This window comes from Oryctolagus cuniculus, chromosome 4, assembly GCF_964237555.1.
Source record: "Oryctolagus cuniculus chromosome 4, mOryCun1.1, whole genome shotgun sequence".
Taxonomy (NCBI): Eukaryota; Metazoa; Chordata; class Mammalia; order Lagomorpha; family Leporidae; genus Oryctolagus; species Oryctolagus cuniculus.
Genome location: NC_091435.1, coordinates 11237514 through 11258635, shown reverse-complemented (window position 1 = coordinate 11258635; position 21122 = coordinate 11237514). Strand labels below are relative to the sequence as shown.

General features: G+C 42.2%; 1 protein-coding gene across 14 annotated transcripts in view; it reads left to right on the top strand.

Annotated features, from left to right (window-relative positions):
* ITSN1 (intersectin 1) overlaps nt 1-21122 on the top strand; it is a 222353-nt gene that overhangs the window by 104517 nt on the left and 96714 nt on the right. For all 14 annotated transcript variants that reach the window (XR_007914559.2, XR_011387720.1, XR_011387719.1 and 11 more), the window contains 5 exons: nt 1187-1449; nt 4986-5135; nt 5223-5363; nt 11871-11958; nt 12091-12230. Coding sequence is in view for 11 of the 14 variants with exons in the window: in XM_051833603.2 (XP_051689563.1) it covers nt 1187-1449; nt 4986-5135; nt 5223-5363; nt 11871-11958; nt 12091-12230 (782 nt within the window). In the remaining 3 variants the exon portion in view is untranslated. The remainder of the gene's footprint in view (nt 1-1186; nt 1450-4985; nt 5136-5222; nt 5364-11870; nt 11959-12090; nt 12231-21122) is intronic.

The following is a 21122-nucleotide window of genomic DNA, read 5'->3' as shown; positions in this document are numbered from 1 at the left end:
TATTTTTGAGATTCACCCATGTTGTGGCATGTGCTGTGAAGGGCCTTTCAGATTTAAGGTGGCAGAGTAAAGAGGATGCTGCCTCTTCTGAAACTGCCAAGGGTACAAGAAGAACAGTAAAACCTAGACATGCTGCCATCTTTAACCCCAAATCCCTGAGCACAGTGTTTGCAGGAAGTGTGTCTCGGGCAGTGAAGTCCAAAGAGGAATGTGGGAAGAGAGGCCAGGAGAGCTCACAGCTCTCAAGACAACATAAAAGCTTAATAGGCCGGCGCTGCGGCTCACTAGGCTAATCCTCCGCCTAGCGGCGCCGGCACACCGGGTTCTAGTCCCGGTCGGGGCGCCGGATTCTGTCCCGGTTGCCCCTCTTCCAGGCCAGCTCTCTGCTGTGGCCAGGGAGTGCAGTGGAGGATGGCCCAGGTGCTTGGGCCCTGCACCCCATGGGAGACCAGGAAAAGCACCTGGCTCCTGGCTCCTGCCATTGGATCAGCGCGGTGTGCCGGCTGCAGCGCGCCGGCTGCGGCGGCCATTGGAGGGTGAACCAACGGCAAAGGAAGACCTTTCTCTCTGTCTCTCTCTCTCACTGTCCACTCTGCCTGTCAAAAAAAAAAAAAAAAAAAGCTTAATAAAAATTGGAGGAGGAGGCAAACAAACAAACAAATAAAAACCTGGGTAATAGTTCTAAAATTCTTACCTGGTGTGTCAAAGAAGGAATCTGAATTCCGGGTGGGAAAAGATAGTTTACTAACTGTGCACAATGATTGGAACACAGCCGGTTCCTCCACGTGGGCCATGGAGGGCTCGCCGTCTGCCGGGCTTGGAGAAGTCATCTTGTTAGAGGGCCACACGTCAGCACGGAGACCCAGCAGGAGAGGCTGTTGGGGAGAGTTGGGGGCAATCAGTAGCTGAGGCAAGTTGTGGAAAGGAAGAAAGTAGGGTCGCAGGGAAGTGGAGGAGATTGGGTGATGATGTGGGGAAATATGTTTCTGGAAACAGCGTTGGGCATGGGGAGGAACCGTCAGCAAGGAATTTAGGTGAAGGGCCTTTTTGCCTATTACCAAAAGCACAGGAAGGAAGCCAGGGAGTTGATTCTTCCCGCACACTACAAATACGTCAGTGAGCTTTTCTCTGAAAATCGTATGCTGGAAATCATGCCTTCTTCATGGATCTGTTTCTTGTTGTACAGTCACATTTGAAGATAAGAAGCGGGAGAATTTCGAACGTGGCAACCTGGAGTTGGAGAAACGAAGACAGGCTCTGTTGGAGCAGCAGCGCAAGGAGCAAGAGCGCTTGGCCCAGCTGGAGCGAGCGGAGCAGGAGAGGAAAGAGCGGGAACGCCAGGAGCAAGAACGCAAAAGACAACTGGAGCTGGAGAAGCAGCTGGAAAAGCAACGGGAGCTGGAGCGGCAGAGAGAGGAGGAGAGGAGGAAAGAAATAGAGCGGCGAGAGGTAAGCAGCGAGGGGCAGCCCCACGGATGGTGCGGGAGCGCCTGTCTCTCCGGCAGAATTCTTCCAGGGATGTACTAAGATTGTCTTCCCTTTTCTTATTACAGTCAGTGTTTTTAGTGTATTCACAAACTTGTGCAGCCACCACCACTATCTAATTCCAGAACATTGTTTTAATGATTTATTTTATTTATTTGGAAAGACAGAGTTACAGAGAGAGGTAGAGAGAGAGAGGTCTTCCATCCACTGTTCACTCCGCAGTTGGCTGCAATGGCCAGAGCTGCGCCGATCTGAAGCCAGGAGCCAGGAGCTTCTTCTGGGTCTCCCATGTGGCTGCAGGGCCCAAGGACCTGGGCCATCTTCCACTACTTTCCCAGGCCACAGCAGAGAGCTGGATCGGAAGAGGAGCAGCCGAGACTCGAACCGGCGCCCATGTGGGATGCTGATGCTTCAGGCCAGGACTTTTACCTGCTGTGCCACAGTGCTGGCCTCCAGAACGTTTTCATTACTGCAAAAAGAAACCTTTTGCTCAGCAAAAACTCACACCCTCTTCCTTTCTCCCCCAGGCCCTGGCAGACACTAATTCACTTTCCCTGACTATAGAATTCCTGTCCTGGACATTTTCTTACATGTGGTGAATGGCTTGCACCTAGCATAACGTTTTCAGCATTCATCCTCATTGTAGCAGGGATCAGCATCTTATATCTTTTTATGACTGAGTAATATTTCATTGTCCAGATAAACCACATTTCATTTATCTGTTCATCAGATATTTGGCTGCTGTAAATAATACTGTTACAACATTTTTAATAAGAAGTTTGTTTTATGTATTTGCAATATAGAGTGGCAGAGAGGGAGACAAGAGAGAGAGAGAGATCTTCTGTCTGCTGGTTTACCCCCCAAATACCCTCAATGGCTGGAGCTGGGAACTCCATCCAGGTCTCCCATGTTGGGGGCAGGGACTGAAGTACCTGGGCCTTCATCTCCTGCCTTCCCAGGTGCATTAGTAGGCAAGCTGGAATCAGGAGCACCCAGAACTTGAACCAGAACTTTGATATAGGGTGCAGGTGTTGGCGAGCAGTAGCTTAACACACTTTGTCGTAATGCCTACCCCAGTTATGAACATTTCTGTATAAATTTTTGATGATAGTCTCTAGCACCAGGTAAGTGTTTTCCCATATTCTATTCTCTGTATTTGTACGTGTATGTAAACATATAAAGATTAGGGGTTGAGTAATTTTTTAAACTCCTATGATGTTATACCAAATATAAAGTTTTATTTATTTATTTGAAAGGCAGAGTGACAGAGAAGGAGGGAGGGAGGGGGTAACAGAGGGAGATAGAAATCTTCTATCTGCTTGCTTTCTCTCCAGATGACTGCAATCGATGGGGCTGGGCCAGCTTGGAGCCAGGAGCCAAGAACTCCATTTGGGCCTCTCGTGTGGATGGCAGAAACCCAAGTACTTGGGCCATGATCTGCTGCCTCCCAGAAGCAATAGCAGAAGCAGGGTCAGAAGCAGAGGCAGGGCCGGCGCCGCGGCTCACTAGGCTAATCCTCCTCCTGCGGCGCTGGCACCCCGAGCTCTAGTCTCGGTTGGGGTGTCGGGTTCTGTCCCGGTTGCTCCTCTTCCTGTCCAGCTCTCTGCTGTGGCCCAGGAAGGCAGCGGAGGATGGCCCAAGTGCTTGGGCCCTGCACCCGCATGGGAGACCAGGAGGAAGCACCTGGCTCCTGGCTTCGGATCAGCACAGTGCGCCGGCCGTAGCAGCCATTTGGGGTGTGAACCAACGGAAGGAAGACCTTTCTCTCTGTCTCTGTCTCTCTCTCTCTCACTGCCTAACTCTGCCTTTCAAATAAATAAAAAAAAAAGAAACAGAGGCAGGACTCAGTTCTGGGCACTGTGATAAGGGATGTGGATGTCCCAAGTAGCAGTTTGACCTGTTCCACCACAAAACCTGCCCCAACCTTTTCTTGAACACTAAAAAATATTTCTGGGGAATCCTCACTATATTCTATAAGAAGCTTCATGAATTTGATGCCACACCTGGATAGGGACCAAGCCAGTTTGTTGTTTGCCTTTCCAGTTTAAGTGTTTTGTTACAGAATCAGTGTCATGGTTCTCTCATGTGAAGGAACTATGAAGATGAGGGTCCTTCCTCCCTCCCTCCCTCCCTCCCTCTCTGCCTCCTTCCTTCCGTTTTTAAGATTTATTTATTTATTTGAAAGAGTTACACAGAGAGAGAAGGAGAGGCAGAGAGAGAGGTCTTCCATCGGCTGGTTCACTCCCCAGTTGACTGCAATGGCTGTAGCTGCATTGATCAGGAGCTAGGAACTTCTTCTGGGTCTCCCATGTGGGTGCAGGGGCCTAAGGACCTGGGCTGTCCTCTGCTGCTTTCCCAGGCCACAGCAGAGAGCTGATTCGGAAGTGGAGCAGCCAGATCTCGAACCAAATGGGATGCCGGCACTGCAGGTGGCAGCTTTACCTACTATGCCACAGCGCTGGCCCCGATTTTTGTTTATTTAAAAAAAACAAAAACAAAACACTACTTTGTTTTCATGACCTGTTGATTGATATAGAAAACCGTAAGTTGCCTTTGGTTCAGGAATTTACACACAGATAATAGTACGATTTTAATTTCCCAAGTGACCAGCTAAGATAGACAGCCTTCCATTCTTCAATGTAAAAAAAAAAAAAAAATACAAGAAATAACATTTTAGAGTGTTTATTCGTAAAAATAAACGTGGAGACACAGTGGGGACCAGAAACTCTACTTGTGGTCCACGGTGTTACAATGTAGTTGGAAGACGAGAAAGCTAGAGGTGAGTACAATAAGGGTGCCGGGTGCTCTGTCGAGCAGTCATCAGCGCCGAGACAAACTCAGTGGTTCCAGAGAAATTAACGGAAGGTACAGAGGTCTGAATCAGAGACTTAAGAGAATTTGAAATCCAGGTTGAGTGTTCCTTAATCCAGAGATCCAAAAACATGAAGTGCTCTGGAGTCCAAAACTGCTCAAAATGCTTGGGTTTTACATTTTAGAATTAGGAATTCTCAGCTGGTAACGTCAGCAGATACTCCAAACTCTAAAACACTCTGAAATCTGAAACACTTGCAGTATGAAGTACTGCAGATAAGGGATACTCAAACTGTATATCGTGATTGCTCTTGGTGAAAGAAAGCCAAGTTTTTGTTCTTGCGGTTTTAATTTGCTTTCTCTAGATAAAGAAATTTTCCTTCCTTTTTTGTAAGTCAGTAAGAAAGAATACTTTTGTTTAGCACTTCGGGCATTGTTTAAGGCATAAAGAATAGAATTCCAGGGGTGAAATAATCCCGACAGTTCTCGTGTAATGGATACGGTCCTGAATAATCCCTTTCTTCCCCTCGAAGGAACACAGCATTTTTGTAATTTTTTTTGTTATTTTGCAATATGATTTTTTGGTCATGCTTCGTCGCTAAGTGGAAAGCCCTACTGGTCACTACTGTGGTTAAGGACGTTGTTTATTGTCAGAACGGCAGTTAACAAATGGCTTATGAATGTCACAGGCTGCAAAACGGGAACTTGAAAGGCAACGGCAACTTGAATGGGAACGGAATCGGAGACAAGAACTTCTCAATCAAAGAAACAAAGAACAAGAGGACATAGTTGTACTGAAAGCGAAGAAAAAGACCTTGGAATTTGAATTAGAAGCTCTAGTGAGTGACTTCGGTAATGCTTTGGAAATTTATTAACATTGAACCTTTAAAATGGTAATAATTCCTGTCATCTTTCATTTGTTAAAGAATGATAAAAAGCATCAACTGGAAGGAAAACTTCAAGATATTAGATGTCGTTTGACCACCCAAAGGCAAGAAATTGAGAGCACAAACAAATCCCGAGAGTTGAGAATCGCTGAGATCACTCACCTCCAGCAGCAGTTACAGGTGGGAAAATACTTCCTGTAAAAGCTTTAGGCGTCCACGCTTTTCCCCAGTTCTTTTCACTTATTCATTCAGCAGACATGAAGCATCTTCCATGTAATAGGCTCTGGGAGGCTAAGATGACATAGGCATAGCCGCTGCCTGGAAAGTGGGTTGTCAAGCAAACAAACGTGACAGACGTGTGCCATACACGTGTGCCATACGCACATGCTGTGTGTGCCTGTGCCCTTGTGAGCGCTGAGGCTACCACAGTGAACAGCACAGAGGGGCATCCCGTCTCCATGTGTGCAGGAGGGCCAGGCACTCACCCACGGGTACTCTTAGAAGGTCAGAAGTGCCATGGAAAGTGAGTAGGGGAGGGGACCGGAAGTCCTTCGATAAGAAGGAGCTGCTTTAACCAAGGTCGTGGGGACAGGCCTTTCTGTGAGGGATGTTGGAACAGAGACTTGGAAGCAGCGAGGGGCCAAGCAACATGGAGGTCTGACAGAAGAAGCCGCAGGCCGCAGCAGTGGGACCAGAGTCCTGCCAGATACAGCCATGAGCCCGCTGTGGATGGAGCTGCTGGGACAGATCTACAGCATGGTCACAGTAAATCAGCATATGTGGTTTAGAGGGGGCTGTGAGAGATTTAGGTACAGAGAATATTTTGGGGAAAAAGTGAAGGACTGTTAGCAGGTCTGTCTTAATTTTTTTTTATGTAGTTTTTAAAAATTTATTTAGGAGGCAAAACAAAGAGAGGGTTCACTCCCCAAATGCCTGAAATGGGCCTGGGCTGTCCTGGGGGACAGGAGCCAGGAATTCAATCCAGGTCTTCCACGTGGGTGCCGGGAGCCTTGCTGCTGACTGCCAGGATCTGTGTTGGTAGGAAGCTAATCAGTAGCTAGAGTGGAAACTAACTCGTGTACACCAGTGTGGGAAGTGGGCCTCCTACCCATTAGGCTCAGCGCCCCCTCGCTATCTGCTTCCGTTTTACTGCCTGTCCAAAGTGGAAGTATCACCTGACTGGGTATGAAGCACTGAGCTGCAGGAGTATCCCATTCATGTAAGTATTACTTACAGATTATCATATTTGGTCTTTGTGTGTGACTTTTTTATGTCAGCCTTCTTTTTCTCAGAGTGACATTTTTAGGATTTGCATATTGTCAACTGAATGTTTCCTTTCTTCAATAAGTAGTGCTTCCTTATTTGTCCATTCACCTGTTGCCTAACATTCAGGTTCTTTCATAAGACTGCAGTGAGTATTTATATGCCAATGTTTCTATGGAAATTTGTTTTGTTTTTCTTGGGTAAGATTTTAGAAAAGTTACTGTGTCATGTAAGTAAGTGTATGTTTAGTCCTGCAACAAACTCACACTATTTCCATTGTGTTTGTATCTTTAACCAGCACCATGTAACTGAAGCAATTGATTCCTCATTCTTACCAACACTCTGTGTTGTCATATTTTGTTTTGTGAACATTTTATTTGAGAAGCAGGAACAGAGCTCCCATCCACTGAGTCCCCTCCCATATGCCATCAGTCGTCAGGGCTGGGCGGGGGCAAAGCCAGGAGCAGGGGTCACACCCAGGGCTCCCGCATGGAACCCAGTTACTTGGACCATCACAACTACCTCCCTGAGTCAGGATGCTGGCATCGGGAATCAGAGTCAGGGGTTGAATCCAAGTTCTCCAGTATGAAATGTGGGCATCCTCATTGCTATGCTAAAGGCATGCTTCTGTGTTATCAGTATTTAAAATTCTAACGTTTCTGGTGGATGTGTAGTGGTATTTATTTGTGGCCTTATTTTGCATTTTCCAGAAGAATAATAGTGTTGGGCATCTTTTTCTATTTTTCTCTTATTTTAAGATTTATTTATTTATTCATTTATTTATATACTTGAAAGGCAGAGTGATAGAGGAAAAGATATCTTCCTCTGCTGGTTCACTCCCCAAATACCTGCAGCAGCCAGGGCTGGACCAGACTGAAGCCAGGAGCCAGGAACTCCATTCTGGTCTCCCACATGGGTGACAGGGCTTAGGTACTTGGGCGGTCATCCACTGCCTTCCTAGGAGCTTCAGCAGGGAGCTCAGTCTGAAACAGAGTGGCTAGGACTTGGAACCAGTGCCATATAGGATGCTGGCGCTGCAGGCAGAGGGTTAGTCTACTGTGCCACAGCACCCTCCCCATCCCAATTTTAAGATTTATTGATTTTATTTGAAAGGCAGATTTGCATAGAGAGACAGATCTGTCCACTGGTTCACTCCTTAAATGACTGCAAGGGCCAGGCCGAAGCTATTAGCCAGGAACTTCATCCAGGTTTCCCTGCAGAGACCCAGGGACTTGGGCCACCTTCCGCTGCTTTTCTGGGTGCCTTAGTAGGGAGCTGGATCTGAAGAGCGGCAGCTGGGACTCCAGCCGGCACCCATGTAGGATGCCAGCATCGCAGGTGGCAGTAACCTGATACACCACAATACCATCTGTTAACATGAATCTTCTTCCTCCTCTTGCTCTCCCCTCCTTTGGTGATCAATCTAGCCAGATCGAAGTTTATTGACTTAAAAGAATCCAGCAAGCTCTTGGCTTTATTGATTTTCCTCTGTGATGCATCTGTTTTCTATTCCATTTACTTATGCTATTTATTATTTTCATTTACTTACTTTGAGTTTAATTTCCTTGTTTTTAACTTTATAAGGAGGAAGCTTAAGTAACCAAATTTGACCTTCATTTCTGAGATACACATTTTAAGCTATAAATCTAGTGATATTCCACAAAAATATGTTGTACTTTTAGTCTTTTTTAACTCAAAATATTTTTGATGTTCACAGTTCTTGTTTTACTGATGGGTTATTTAGAATTATCCTGTTTTGCTTCCAAATATTTGGTGTTTTTTTTCCCAAGTATATCATTGGCTTCTGATTTGCTTATGTCATTATTTGAGAGCATATTCTGTGTGACTTCAGTCTGTTTTGATCCTCTTAAATCTACTAACACCTAGGGCCCAGCCAGTGAGCTGTTTGGGTGAGTATTCCATTTGCATTTGAAGACAGTGTGTACTCTGTCACATTTGGATGAGTGACCCATGAGGACAGTTGGGTCAGGTTGAATCCTGATGTTGCTTCAGTCTTCTTTGTTCTTACTGATTTTGTGATTTAACAGCTACTGTGAGAGAAGACTATTGCTATATTAATCACTGTGGATTTGTCCATTTTCCTTTAAGTTCTATCAGTTTTTATTTCTGAGAAATTCCTCATCACTATGAGAGTTTAGGCTATGAATAAATGTAGTAAACAGTATCAGAAGTTCATTTTAAAATAAAACATGCCTGTACTTTTTGAAGTATATGTATAGATACTCTGTGTCTTTTCATTAACTTTGTCTTTTTTTTTTAAGATTTATGTATTTATTTGAAAGGCAGAGTTACGGAGAGAGAGACAAGGAGAGAGTTTCCATCTATTGGTTCACTCTCCAAATGCCCTCAAAGGCTACTGCTGAGTCACATTGGAGCCAGAATCTTCATCCGGGTCTCCCCCATGGGTAGCAGGGGCCCAAGTACTGGGGTCAGCTGCTACTGCTTTTCCCAGGCCCTTAGCAGGAGAAATAGAGCAATCGGGGCATGAACTGGTGCCCATGTGGAATGCTAGCGTCACAGGCTGCAGCTTTACCTACTACACCACAATACCAGCTTCTCTTTTCATTAATTTTTTAAAAGATTTATTTTGGGGGCCAGCACCGTGGTGTGGTGGGTTAAGCCTCTGGCTGTGCTGCCAGCATCCCGTATGGCAACCGGTTTGAGTCTCAGCTGCTCCACTTCCAATCCAGCTCCCTTCTAATGCACCTGGGAAAGCAACAGAGGATGGCCCAGGTACTTGGGTCCCTGCACCAACATGAGAGACCCTGAAGAAGCTCTTGGCTCCTAGCTTCAGATCAGCACAGCAAATATTTTTTTTTATTTGACAGGAAGAGTTACAGCAGTGAGAGAGAGAGACAGAGAGAAAAGTCTTCCTTCCGTTGGCTCATTCCCCAGATGGCAGGAGCCAGGTGCTTCCTCCTGGTCTCCCATGCGGGTGCAGGGCCCAAGCACTTGGGCCATCCTCCACTGCCCTCCTGGGCCACAGCAGAGAGCTGGACTGGAAGAGGAGCAACCGGGACTAGAATACGGCGCCGGCCCCAGCAAATATTTTTAAAAAATTATTATTTATTTCTTTGAAAGGCAGAGTTATGGAGAGAGGAAAAGACAGAGAAAGATCTTACATCCACTTGCTCATTCCCAAAATGGCCACAATGGCCAGGACTAGGTCAGGCTGAATCTAGGAACCTGGAGTTCCATCTCGATTTCATGCTGGGAGCAGGGACCCGAGCACTTGGCCCATCTTCCGCTGCTTTTCTAGGTGCATTAGCAGAGAACTGGATTGGAAGTGGAGCTACCAGGACGTGAAACGGCACCCATATGGTTTGCTGGCATCATAGTTGGCAGCTTAACCTTCTATGCCACAATGCCAGCCCCTTTACTCATCCATTTTTATTTCTTTGAAAGGCAGAATGACAGAGAAAAGGGGACAGAGAGAGAGAGAGAGCGCAATCAATCCATCCATCCTCCACCAGTCTGTCCACTCCCATGGTGCCCAAAATAGCTAGGGTTGGCCTTGCTGAAGCCAGGAGCCAGGAACTCCAATCTGGGTTTCCCACATGGGTTACAGGGAAGTAATTATTTGGACCATTCTCTGCTGCTTTCCCAGGTGCATCAGTAAGGTGCTGGATCCAGAGCAGAGCAGCAGGGACCCAAACCAGTGCTCCAAACGTGTGGTGCTATTATCACAGCAGTGACCTAAGTGGCTGTACCACAACTCTGGCCTTTCATTAACTATTGATGAGAAATTTCATAAGATATATTCCCCGTGAAACCTTAATGGGAAAGGGCATGTGTTTGTTTATTATCTCAGTATTTGTAAAGGTATGAACTAATACATTTTTAGTATTTAAGATTGATGCTTAGAATATCCAGTTAGTGATAATAAAATAAATAAAACCAGGAATCCTGAAAAAGGAGTAAGTGAAAAATGATACATAGTTTGAAGGAAGAAAAGTACTTGGTTTATATACTTAAAACAGTCTCAGTGATCTGAGCCAGGCTTCTTGATATTTAGTCTTAGAAATAAACTTTGGGATCAGGATTGTTTAATTTATGTGGAGAATAAGAGAAGGAAAAACTCAGTTCTGCTTTTTTGGGAAAACAATAGTTTTCTCTTTTTGGCATAAATTATTCATAAGAGAAGATGCTTCTAAATCCTTTCTTTTAAAAAAATTTTTTTAAATTTATTTTCACTTTATTAGAAAGGGAGCAAGTGAGCCAGAGAGGAATTTTCACATCTACTCCCCCAAATGGTTGCAAGAGCGAGGACTGGGCTAGTCTAAAGCAGGGAGCCCAAAACTTAATCTGAGTCTCCCACGTGTGTGGCATGAACCCACGGAGCAGCCATCACCTGCTGCCTCCCAGGGTGTCCATCAACAGTAGTAAAGGATCTGGGACTTGAACCAGCACTCCAGTGTGTGATATGGGTGTCGCAGGTGGCATCTTAAATGCTGAGCCAAACTCCTGGCCCTCTAAATACTTTCTGTTGAACTTAAGTCTGTTTACCACTCAGATATATGAATATAGCACACAAGATTCATCCCATTTAGGCCAGTCTGTAAAGGTGGTTGTTCAAAAAGAGTGCCGCTTCGTCTCTGTTGAAGATTTCTAATTAAGGCATTTTCAGTTTTTCAAACCAAAGTCAATACGTAGAGATTATTTTACATCAAGGTAAAAATAAAAGTCAAATTTCCTGACCCAAACATGTGGAAGCCATGCAGGGTAATTTCAGCTGAATTAAAGCATATTCTGTTTGGAAAGTTACCCACGAAAACTCCGAACGGCCTTGTAAAGGGTGGTTTAGCTTTTATCGTGTGCCAGTTAAAAAATAGTTGGTTTAAGACTTTAGTATACCTGTTTAAAATTCCATCCTGTGTGTTGAAAAAACATACAGAAGCTAAGATTCTAGTTGTTGAAATCTCTTTGATTGCTGTTTCCAGCTTTAAGTATAGGGTAAACAGTTCAGCCCTATTAAGTTTCAAAGCTCAGATTAGAATAAAAGTATAGTTCCTATTTGAACTGCTGTATTAGTTTACAAACAGGGTCACTGCATTTGCATCCAGGTGCAATTGAGAGATCAGTTCTTCAGTTTTCTGTCTGCTGAGTCCTACTTAAAGTGTATTTTTTTTGACAGCCTTTAACTGTCCAGTAGGTCAACAAAAATATAAGCAATATCAAGGGAGCTATAACTGTCTCAACTTTATTTTAGTGGAAAGCATTTTGTAAACAGAATTCATTTCTTGGCAAGGAATCCAGAGGCACGGTGGTCTGGGATGAAATGCAGTTGCACCGTGGGCCAGGCCGTGGGATGCGATTAGCGTCTGAGAGATCTGAACTCTGCGAGGTGAATGCAGGCCTGGTAGTTTCCCTCCGCTCATCCTTGTTTGCTTCCTTCTCGCCTAGGAGTCTCAGCAGATGCTTGGAAGACTTATTCCCGAGAAACAGATACTCAATGACCAACTAAAGCAAGTTCAGCAAAACAGTCTGCACAGTAGGTGTTTCATTTTCAAGGTTGACCTTTTCCTTTTTCACAGACAAGAATTTCCTTATGTGACATGAAAACATTGAAAAGCATTTTCCTCACTGGCGGTTTTTCTTGTTTTGCCATGTTTTTCTAAATCAGGAGATTCACTTCTTACACTCAAAAGAGCCCTAGAAGCAAAAGAACTAGCTCGGCAACAGCTTCGAGACCAACTAGATGAAGTGGAAAAAGAAACGAGATCAAAACTGCAGGAGATTGATATTTTCAATAATCAGCTGAAGGTAACTATTCTGTGTATGACTGCACGTCTGTCCTACCCTTTAATCTTTTAATGTCAGGCAGAAAAATTCATTAAGCTGGTCTGTCAACCTTTGTGAAAGTCTTCACAGTTGTAGATGAACATTATACAATCTAAATTGCATTTTTCTCCCTTAAAATGTAAAACAGAAATTTGACATCTATAAATTAGGGCTGAGTGAGTGGCCCCAACAAGATGTCTGTCTTTAACCTGAATTGTGTTTTTATACATCTCCCTGCTTTTGTTTGTTTATAACCACAGCAAAGTGAATTCCCAAAGCCGGGTTCCAAAAGCTTCATCTTTCTCATGTTCTTTGAAGATTCCTGAAAGGAATTGTTTTTTTAAAGACTAAGAATTTTTCTGCCAGTACCTTTAAGATTGTGTTTGTGTGTAGATCCTCGTTTTGTTACTTCACATTTCAGAATTGTGTTGTTTGGTGAAGTAATTGCTTTTGTCTGTGTGGCAGACGTGGTGTGTGGTTTTGTCATTCACACAGTAGAACTCAGGAAAATGCTGGTGCTCAGAGGGCAGGTGACAACCTCTTTCCAATGTGGTGTTTTTCATTTAATTTTTCAGCTTTATCATCTTAAGAATGTTAGCAGTTACATAAAAGAATGACAATATTTCATTATTTTAGAGTAATCATGTAGGATTTTAAAGATTTAAGTACTACTGGAATTTTTTAAGTCAATTTTATTCTTAACAAATTGGATATTGGATATTATACTTTCCTCCACTCCAAATATTTGTTTTTCTTTGACTTTCCTTTTTCTTAAACTAAATTTTACCTCTTTTTAGTTTATTTAATTTACTGATTTGGAAGTCAGAGAGAGAGAGAGAGATCTCCCATCTGCTGAGTCCCTTCTCTCACCTACCCACAACAGCCTTGGCTGGGCCAGGCCAGAGCCAGGATCCCTAACTGAATCTGGGTCTTTATTGTTTTACTTATTTGAAAGGCAGAGTTAGAGGGGGGAGAGGAAGGGTGAGAGAGTCTTCTATCTGCTGGTTTGCTCTGCAAATGGCCACAGCGGCTTGGGTTGGGCCAAGTTGAAGCCAGGAGTCTGGAACTCCATCCAGGTTTCCCAGGTGGGTGGCAGGGGCCCAAACACTTGGGTCATCTTTGCTGCTTTCCCAGGAGTATTATAACAGGGAGCTGGGAGGCTGGCGCTGTGGTGCAGCGGGTTAACGCCCAGGTCTGAAATGCTGGGATCCCATATGGGCGCCGGTTTGAGACAGCTGCTCCACTTCCAATCCAGCTCTCTGCTATGGCCTGGGAAAGCAGTAGAAGATGGCCCAAGTCCTTGGGCCCCTGCACATGCATGGAGACCCAGAAGAAGCTCTTGGCTCCTGGCTTCGGATCAGCGCAGCTCCTACCATTGTGGCCAGTTGGGGAGTGAACCAGTGGATGGAAGACCTCTCTGTCTCTCTCTCTCTCTCTCTCTCTCTGCCTCTCCTCTCTTGTGTAAATCTGACTTTCAAATAAATAAATAAATCTTAAAAAAAAAAACAAAAAACAAAAAACAAAAAACAGGGAGCTGGATTGGAAGTGAAGCAGCCAGGACTCAAACTGGTGCTGATATGGGATGCTGGTGTCACAGGTGGTGGCTTAGGACAACAGCAACCCCCCAAACAGTGTCTTACTCATTACTCCAAGCATTTGCCCCAAACTTAAATTTCTTTTTGCTTGACTTTGACAAATTTAGCTTTTGACACTAGGGAGAAATGAAACTTCTGTTTTTTATTACTAAAAAAAAATGTTTTAATTAGGAACCATGTTTGAGATTTTCAGTGTACCTTTGGATGAGATTCCAGGCCAAATTGTCTAGACATCTGAGGTTGAGGTTTTTGTGCTGTTCTTTTTAGAGTATTAAGTAATGAACTTTTCTCGGTTGTACAATTCCAGGAAAGTGCTCTTAGGGGAAATATTATTTGAGCCAATGTACTGTTTTTCTTCACTTTGCTTTCATGCTTTCACAGAGTATATGTGTGTCTGCTACGTATGTTCTCTTTTACTGTGTCCACTCACATGTGATATGTCGGCGTTGATAGTACTGCTACAGTTGTCCATCTCTAGAATAAGAAGTACATTAAAGATGCTCACGTTAATGCAGCATGTCCTGTCACTGTTTTAAGCGAAAGAATGTAACACTGTTGCAAGCTTGCAGTGCCTTTCAGTAAGCAATCAGCTATGTTCCGAACCCAAGCAGTAGTGAGACTTTCTGCCTTCATGTTAAGATTCCTTTTTCTAGAAATTTAACTTGCAAAACAAGACTGAGGCATCAGAAAATTGTATTCTCATGAGAGACTTTTGATAAATGCCAAGATGTGGGGATTTAATTATTTTGGCAGTTGAATTGCTGTTGCCTTTGCTAAAGCAAACATCCTAAAAATATGCTGTGTGTTCTCATACTGGGCTAAATTGACTGGTACTGCCTTCAGCATCAGAAAGTTTCTTATATATGTATGAACATTTCTTTCTGTTCTTGGTTTATCTGGTCCATTAACTTTAATTTTAGATTAATATGGGAGAGTTAGAAAAAAATCACAAGCCAGCCTGGTTCTATCAGAGTAGCTTGTAGGAAATGAAATAAAAAGATAAGTTTGTTGTGGTGCAGCAATTTCTCTAAATCCATGCAGTTTTTTTCATGAATACCTTTTTCGTGAACTTTTTGAAGACCTCTCATATATGCATGGATTTAAAAATTTTTCTGCACCAAAAAAAAAGTATCTTTTAATTCCATTTCCACAAACTTTATGGCTTTTTTTTTCCCTCATTTGATTTGAGAGAGAGACAAATATTCATTCCATCAGCTCATTTACTAGCCAAATGGTTATAGCAGCTGGAGTTAGGGGTCAGGCCAAAGCCAGGAGCCCAGAACCCAATCTGAGCCTCCTACGTGGGTCACAGGGACCCAAGTACTTGAACCGCCAGCTGCTGCCTTCCAGGGTGTTCATTTGCAGGAAGCTGGAATTGGAAGCAGAGCCAGGACTGGAATTCAGGCACTCCAGTGTGAGATGTGAGCATCCCAAGCCTTAATTGCTTTGCCAAATACCTGCCCCAAAGTTTTCTTCTTCATTTTTTAACCCATATAATCTCTTTTTGTCCTTTTCACCACAGAGCCTAGTTTATTCTTCTGTTCAGGGTTTTTGTTTTGTTTTCTGTTTTTTTTTTTTTTTTAATCAAAAAGAATTACATGCTTCCCTACCCAATATCTGATAGTCTGTGAAAAAATACCTGTCATTAATTAAAGAAGAAACAAAATGACTTCCATGGCTCTAGATTCAACATTAGCTCTAGAGTCTATGGCTGTAAGTTTGTCTCTGATTTCAAAGGACTTGAGGGCTCATTTTTTCTTTTGAGAAAAGTTATTTTTTTCATGCATTTTAAGACATTTATGTTATAGATATATTTATATATTCCAAGAAAGAGTCCGAGATGTGTTTTTCCAATTTTGTCACTTCAAAGCAAGAAATACTTGTCAAAGAAAATAGGAATCTTATTGCAGCTAATAAACTGCATTAAAAAATCTACAAAAAAAGAATGAGGGGAAATGATTGTAACCTTTTGTGCTAGAAGTACTCAAGGCATTTGATAGGAATTTTAAAGTTTGTCTTTCTTTTGATCAAATGAAATATTCAACCAGTGAATTAACTGATAGTAGTTGATTTGGTTAGTGATCATTGCTAGCGTGAACTATTACTTAGAGTATTTTTAATGCAGTGGATCAAATTTATATACCAAATATTGCTGCTTTTCAGATGTGTCCCATATGCAACAAATATTTTATCGTGTTAAGAAATGAGTAGTCTTCTCAGATTTGTGTTCCAGGGACATCAGTTTAAAATATCTGATTATGACTTTCTCTTTATACCTCAACTGACAGGAAAATCAAAACTCTGAACTCTTGGAGAATCCGTGTGTCTCAACAGCACATGGAGACATTTGACAGCTGTTTTTCTTATTGTGTTTATCCATTTGCATAAAATTGTGGTTCTAACAAATGTCAAATAACATTAGCGATGGGAACTTTTTGGAGAGTAGTACTTGACTTTGGCTTGCCCCTGGCAGTTTTCCTTGGCACTGACAGCCTAATATTACATATTCTACCTACATCTAGCTATAACAGAATAAAGATCACTTGTAGCTTACAAGGCTCTATTGTATGCCAAATAAAAGGAATCCAGTACTCCAAAGAGGCTAGGTTTTCTGTTTTTGTGTTAAGAAGTTGAGTCTTGTTGGTTCCTGTCTAGTCTCTGTGTGCTGGACAAGTCCTTATGTGAATGGTCGTTTACATTTGGGCATTTCTTTCTTCCAGTCAGTGGCAATGGAGGAGGCAGTGTGGCAGTGCCTGGCAGTTCTCCTGGGCTGCGTCATCCACTTAGACTTCTTTCTAAAGGTCTCCAGGCCCTACTCAGGCAATGCACATCTTTCTCAGACTAAGAATGAGGAGCCATCTCCAGCTCTGTGCCTCAGGTTTCCCCACGCAGATGAGTGCTCAGTGTCTGAGATAGCGTGTTCCAGGAAGTACATGTTGTACATGTACATGTGTACATGTTGGCAGTCACTAGTTACTATTAGTCGTGCAGTATGCTTGACTGTGTCCTTCTGACGAGTTGTGTGTGTGATGGTGTAAGCTCTGAATTACGAGCTGAACGAGGTCCTGTATACTGTGGTCTTGTCTTTATAACAACCATTTTGGATCGTTGAATTTGCTACTTGTCTGCAAAACTTTGAAAGAGCACTTGGTTATTATTCGGCTCTATGTGTTTATTTCCAGCATACGGGAGATAGTGTTATATTACAGTCAGTGTACTATCCCAAAAACAAAAACACATGTTATCTTATTTCTCTGCACATTTGAGTTTTTAGGACTAATTTGGAGTTAAGAATCCTGTTCCTTAAATGTACTTGGGAAATGCAGGCTGCTTACAGGAGAGAGGAGGAGTTCTCAGTAATGTAAATTCTGCCTGCAATGAGGACACCTGTTGCTCCTAAGGTCTGAATTGATATGGAAATGAGAATGCCACTTGCAGTAAACAAGGTTGTTTACCTCACAGAGGCTTTTATGCTTCTGGTTTCATACTCTTGCTTTAGGCTCATTCATTATGAAGGCAGTGAAAGGCAAAATATTTAGGGGGAAAAGAAAAGAGCTGGGAACAGAATGGGAACTCAGGGCAAAAATGCTTATGAAGGGAAACAATGGTGGACAGAGAAAGACCCAGAAGAAAGAGATGCAGAGACAGCAATAAAAAAAGCAATGTTGCCTTTTCATAATGAGTTGAATAATGTTTGACTGTTTCATGGTTTGCTATTTTATTTTATTCAAGATTAAATTTTATTTTTGCCTGTATGATCCTTTTGGAAAATACAATTCTGTCTAGAGTAATAAAATCTTCCTAAATCTCATTATTTGTGATTGTACAAACTTTTAAAAATTCTTACATTTTTTACTCTTTTTTCTTTTAAGATTTATTTATTTACTTTTCTTTTTCTTGAGAAACAGAGAGAATGAGATAGATAGACAGAGTACTTCCACCTGCAGGTTCATTCCCCAAATACCCACAGCAGTGAGGGCAGAGCCAGGGACTCCATCCAAGTCTCCCATAGGAGTGGCAGGGACCTAAGTCCTTGAGCCACCAGCTTTTGCCTCCCAGGATGCACAGCAGGGATCTGGGATCTGCAACAGAACTGGGACTTGAGTGTTGTTATATCTTAATGTTAGCCATCGCAAAGCACACCGGACACCGGAGTAAGGGAAAGGGTTTATTGGGGAACACCCAACAGACCGGAGTGAAGGGGCGGCGAAGGAAAAAGAGAGAAGGAGACTGTAAGAGAGAGAGACAGAGGAGGGAGAAAAGAGATGAGAGGAGGAGAGAAGCCAAGGGAGGCCAAGAGAGCGCAGGAGAGAAGGACCAAGAGAGCAGGTGTGCAGGAACAGGCCCTTTTAAAACTTTGCCTGAGGGCGGGCAGGGAAGCAGGAGCAGCGAATCCCATTAGGATGGGGGTGGGGCCTGGCTCAGGTAGCTGGGCCATGTGGCCACCTGGCTACAACTGCGCCAGTTTCCTAACAAGTGTAGGCGCTCTATGTGGGATACAGGCATCCTCAAGGGTGCCTTAATCACAATGCAGAACACCTGCCCTCTGGTTACAGCCTCTTGTACAGATACCTTGAATTTCAAATAATCAGAACATTCCCAAGTTTCAAAATAATTAATAGATAAAATATATCAGATCCTATGCTATTACTGGCTGAGTAGTTGAATTTTTTAGTTATAGAATTAATTTTTTAATGTTTTTTAGTTATTTAATAAACCATGATTTGGTAAACAGAGTAAAGCAGAATCCTATCTTTTGAAAATATATTTTCTTCTCTTTCTCTTGCTCTCCCCCCCACTCTCTTTTTAATTATCTTGTGTGCCCAAACGTCTTACAGTTTTACCCTTTGGAGTGATATGCATTTAAAATAATAAAGTATTGCTTTGTGAATAAGGGTGAAATGTTTTGAGGGGGGAAGTCAGATTTTCAAAGCAAACTTGGGTCAGTTTTCTCTTTCTGGTAATGTAAAAAAAAGCCTCAAGGAGAAGATTTCTGTTGCAGACAGGATTTTCTAGTTTGTACTCCAGTTCTCTGTCTTTCACACACACCCTATGCCTCCTTCTTCATTGCACTTATGATATATTGAGTACCAACTGTGCAGGGGAAATTGGATCTACGACTGGCTAAATATTCAGTGTAGATTTAGAAGTAATATTTAACATCCTTTTAAACCTTACTACACCATTTCTCAAATAACCTATCAATATATCTTTTTCTTTATATCCAACCTAATTTGAATGCATTAGGGATGAATAAACTTTATAATTTTTTGATAAATGGATATCAGTTTGCCTTGATTTAGGTACAATTTCTGTGTTCTGAAATAGGTATTTTTCAGATTTTTAGATTCCCCTGTCCTCACTGGTGTGTTATCTAGCTTTCTCTAAAAGCTTTTAATTTGTTTCACAACCACTTAATTGGTGGTGGAGAGTATTTTTAAACGAAAGCCTATAAGAATTCTGATATAGTATGCTATGTGCATATCGTCCCTTGATGAGATATGTTGTTTATTTACATGAGGCACTTCTACTTTAGACTTTTTGCAGGTAATATGACAACACAGATGCCTGAAATTCCTGGTGCTAGACCTATATGGAGATAATTTCTTATGAGATCATTTCATTGTTAAAAGTACAAGAACTGCTAGAAGGATGACATGTATTCTAAAGATTTTGTTTTGATTTACGGTGTTGAGTTCATGAATTTTGAGTAATTAATGAAGTTATGTTTGTTTTTGTCTCATTTCCAAGAGACATTCTGGTGTAAAAACCAAAAGCAAAATAATCCATCAACAATTAGATGTCATAATTAGCAAATAAATTTTCCTTAACTGCTAGTCTCCTTTCATAGGCACCTAGTGCTAATTAGTTCTTTTTCTCTGCACTAGCATGTATACAACGTAATGTTTATGAAAGCAAATCCCATTCATCTTGTTTGGTGGACACTTTGCATTTCAGGTCACATCACTTCCCCTAGCATGAGTGTCAGGCCAAATGAAGAACCAGTCATGGGTATGAAATCAAGGGATTCTGTGCCCTTCGCCTTAGCAGTAGAGTAACCATCTTCAGTAGGCTTGAAAATGCACCTTATTTCTCAGTGGAAAAATAGTGGGATCTTCTTCAGGATTCGATTTGTCAAGGTTATTGCTTTTGAAATACTTGGGCTTCATACCATAAGATGTCCAAAGATGTTTTAGGATCCAAAGATCTTGTTTAGGAGAAATGTGATTTTTGTCTTTTTGGTCTATGGTAAGATACTGAAAGCAAGCTGATTTTTATTTTATCTTAACTAATACTAGACAAAATCTGTGCCAATTTTTTTATGGTGGTTTGTAATCTGTGTTGGATCAAGCACCATCTTGAGACTCTAATAATAGTAACACGCTATCTCTGCCAGAAAAATGCTCATGTAACTCAAGTTTGCCTGTAGTTTCGTGGTATTCACAGGGCCCGAGCTTCGTTATGCCCTGGCTAGGAAATGCTTTTTAGCATTACAATTCTATATATTTTGTTGGTGATAGAATTCTTATTTTAATTTAGATATACTAGTCATTTTATAGATTTATTTCTCCCGTATGTTTGTAATATTTAAGTAAAACTACCTGAATGCTTCTTTAATAATTTCTTATTTGTTAAGTATTATGCTTTATCAAAAGCTAATGTTGGGGGCAGGCACTGTGGCCCAGCAGGTTAAGCTGCCACCTGGGAGACAGTGGATGATGGCCCATGTCCATGGGTTCCTACCACCCACAGGGGACACCCAGTGGAGTTCCCGACTCTTGACTGCTACCTGGGCTGGCCTTGGCTGTTGCAGACATTTGGGTAATGAACCAGCAGATGGAATATATCTCTGTGTCTTTTCCCTCTCTCTCTCACTCTGCCTTTCAAATAAACAAATAAATCTTAAAAAATGAAAATGATGTTGGATTATTGCGCTTTACCTATTGTAAAACATACTGTACCCTTGAGTAGAACTCATTGATGTGCAATCAATACCGTGTCGCTAGATAGATATCTAGCCAAGAGATGTATGGCAATAGAGTTAATTGATTTTGGGAAAAAAATTATTTTTAGAATGAGCCATGACTGAGATACTAACTCTTGATACTAATGACACCAAATTCATTTTCACCTTGAAGTTTTTCCTCTTGGAAAGAATTAAAAAGGGTGCTCTAAAATTACTCGTTGTACTTGAATCTTTTTGAATGTTTTAAAGATTTATTTATTATTTGAAAGGCTCAGTTGCAGAGATAGAGAGAGAGGTCTTCATCTATTGGTT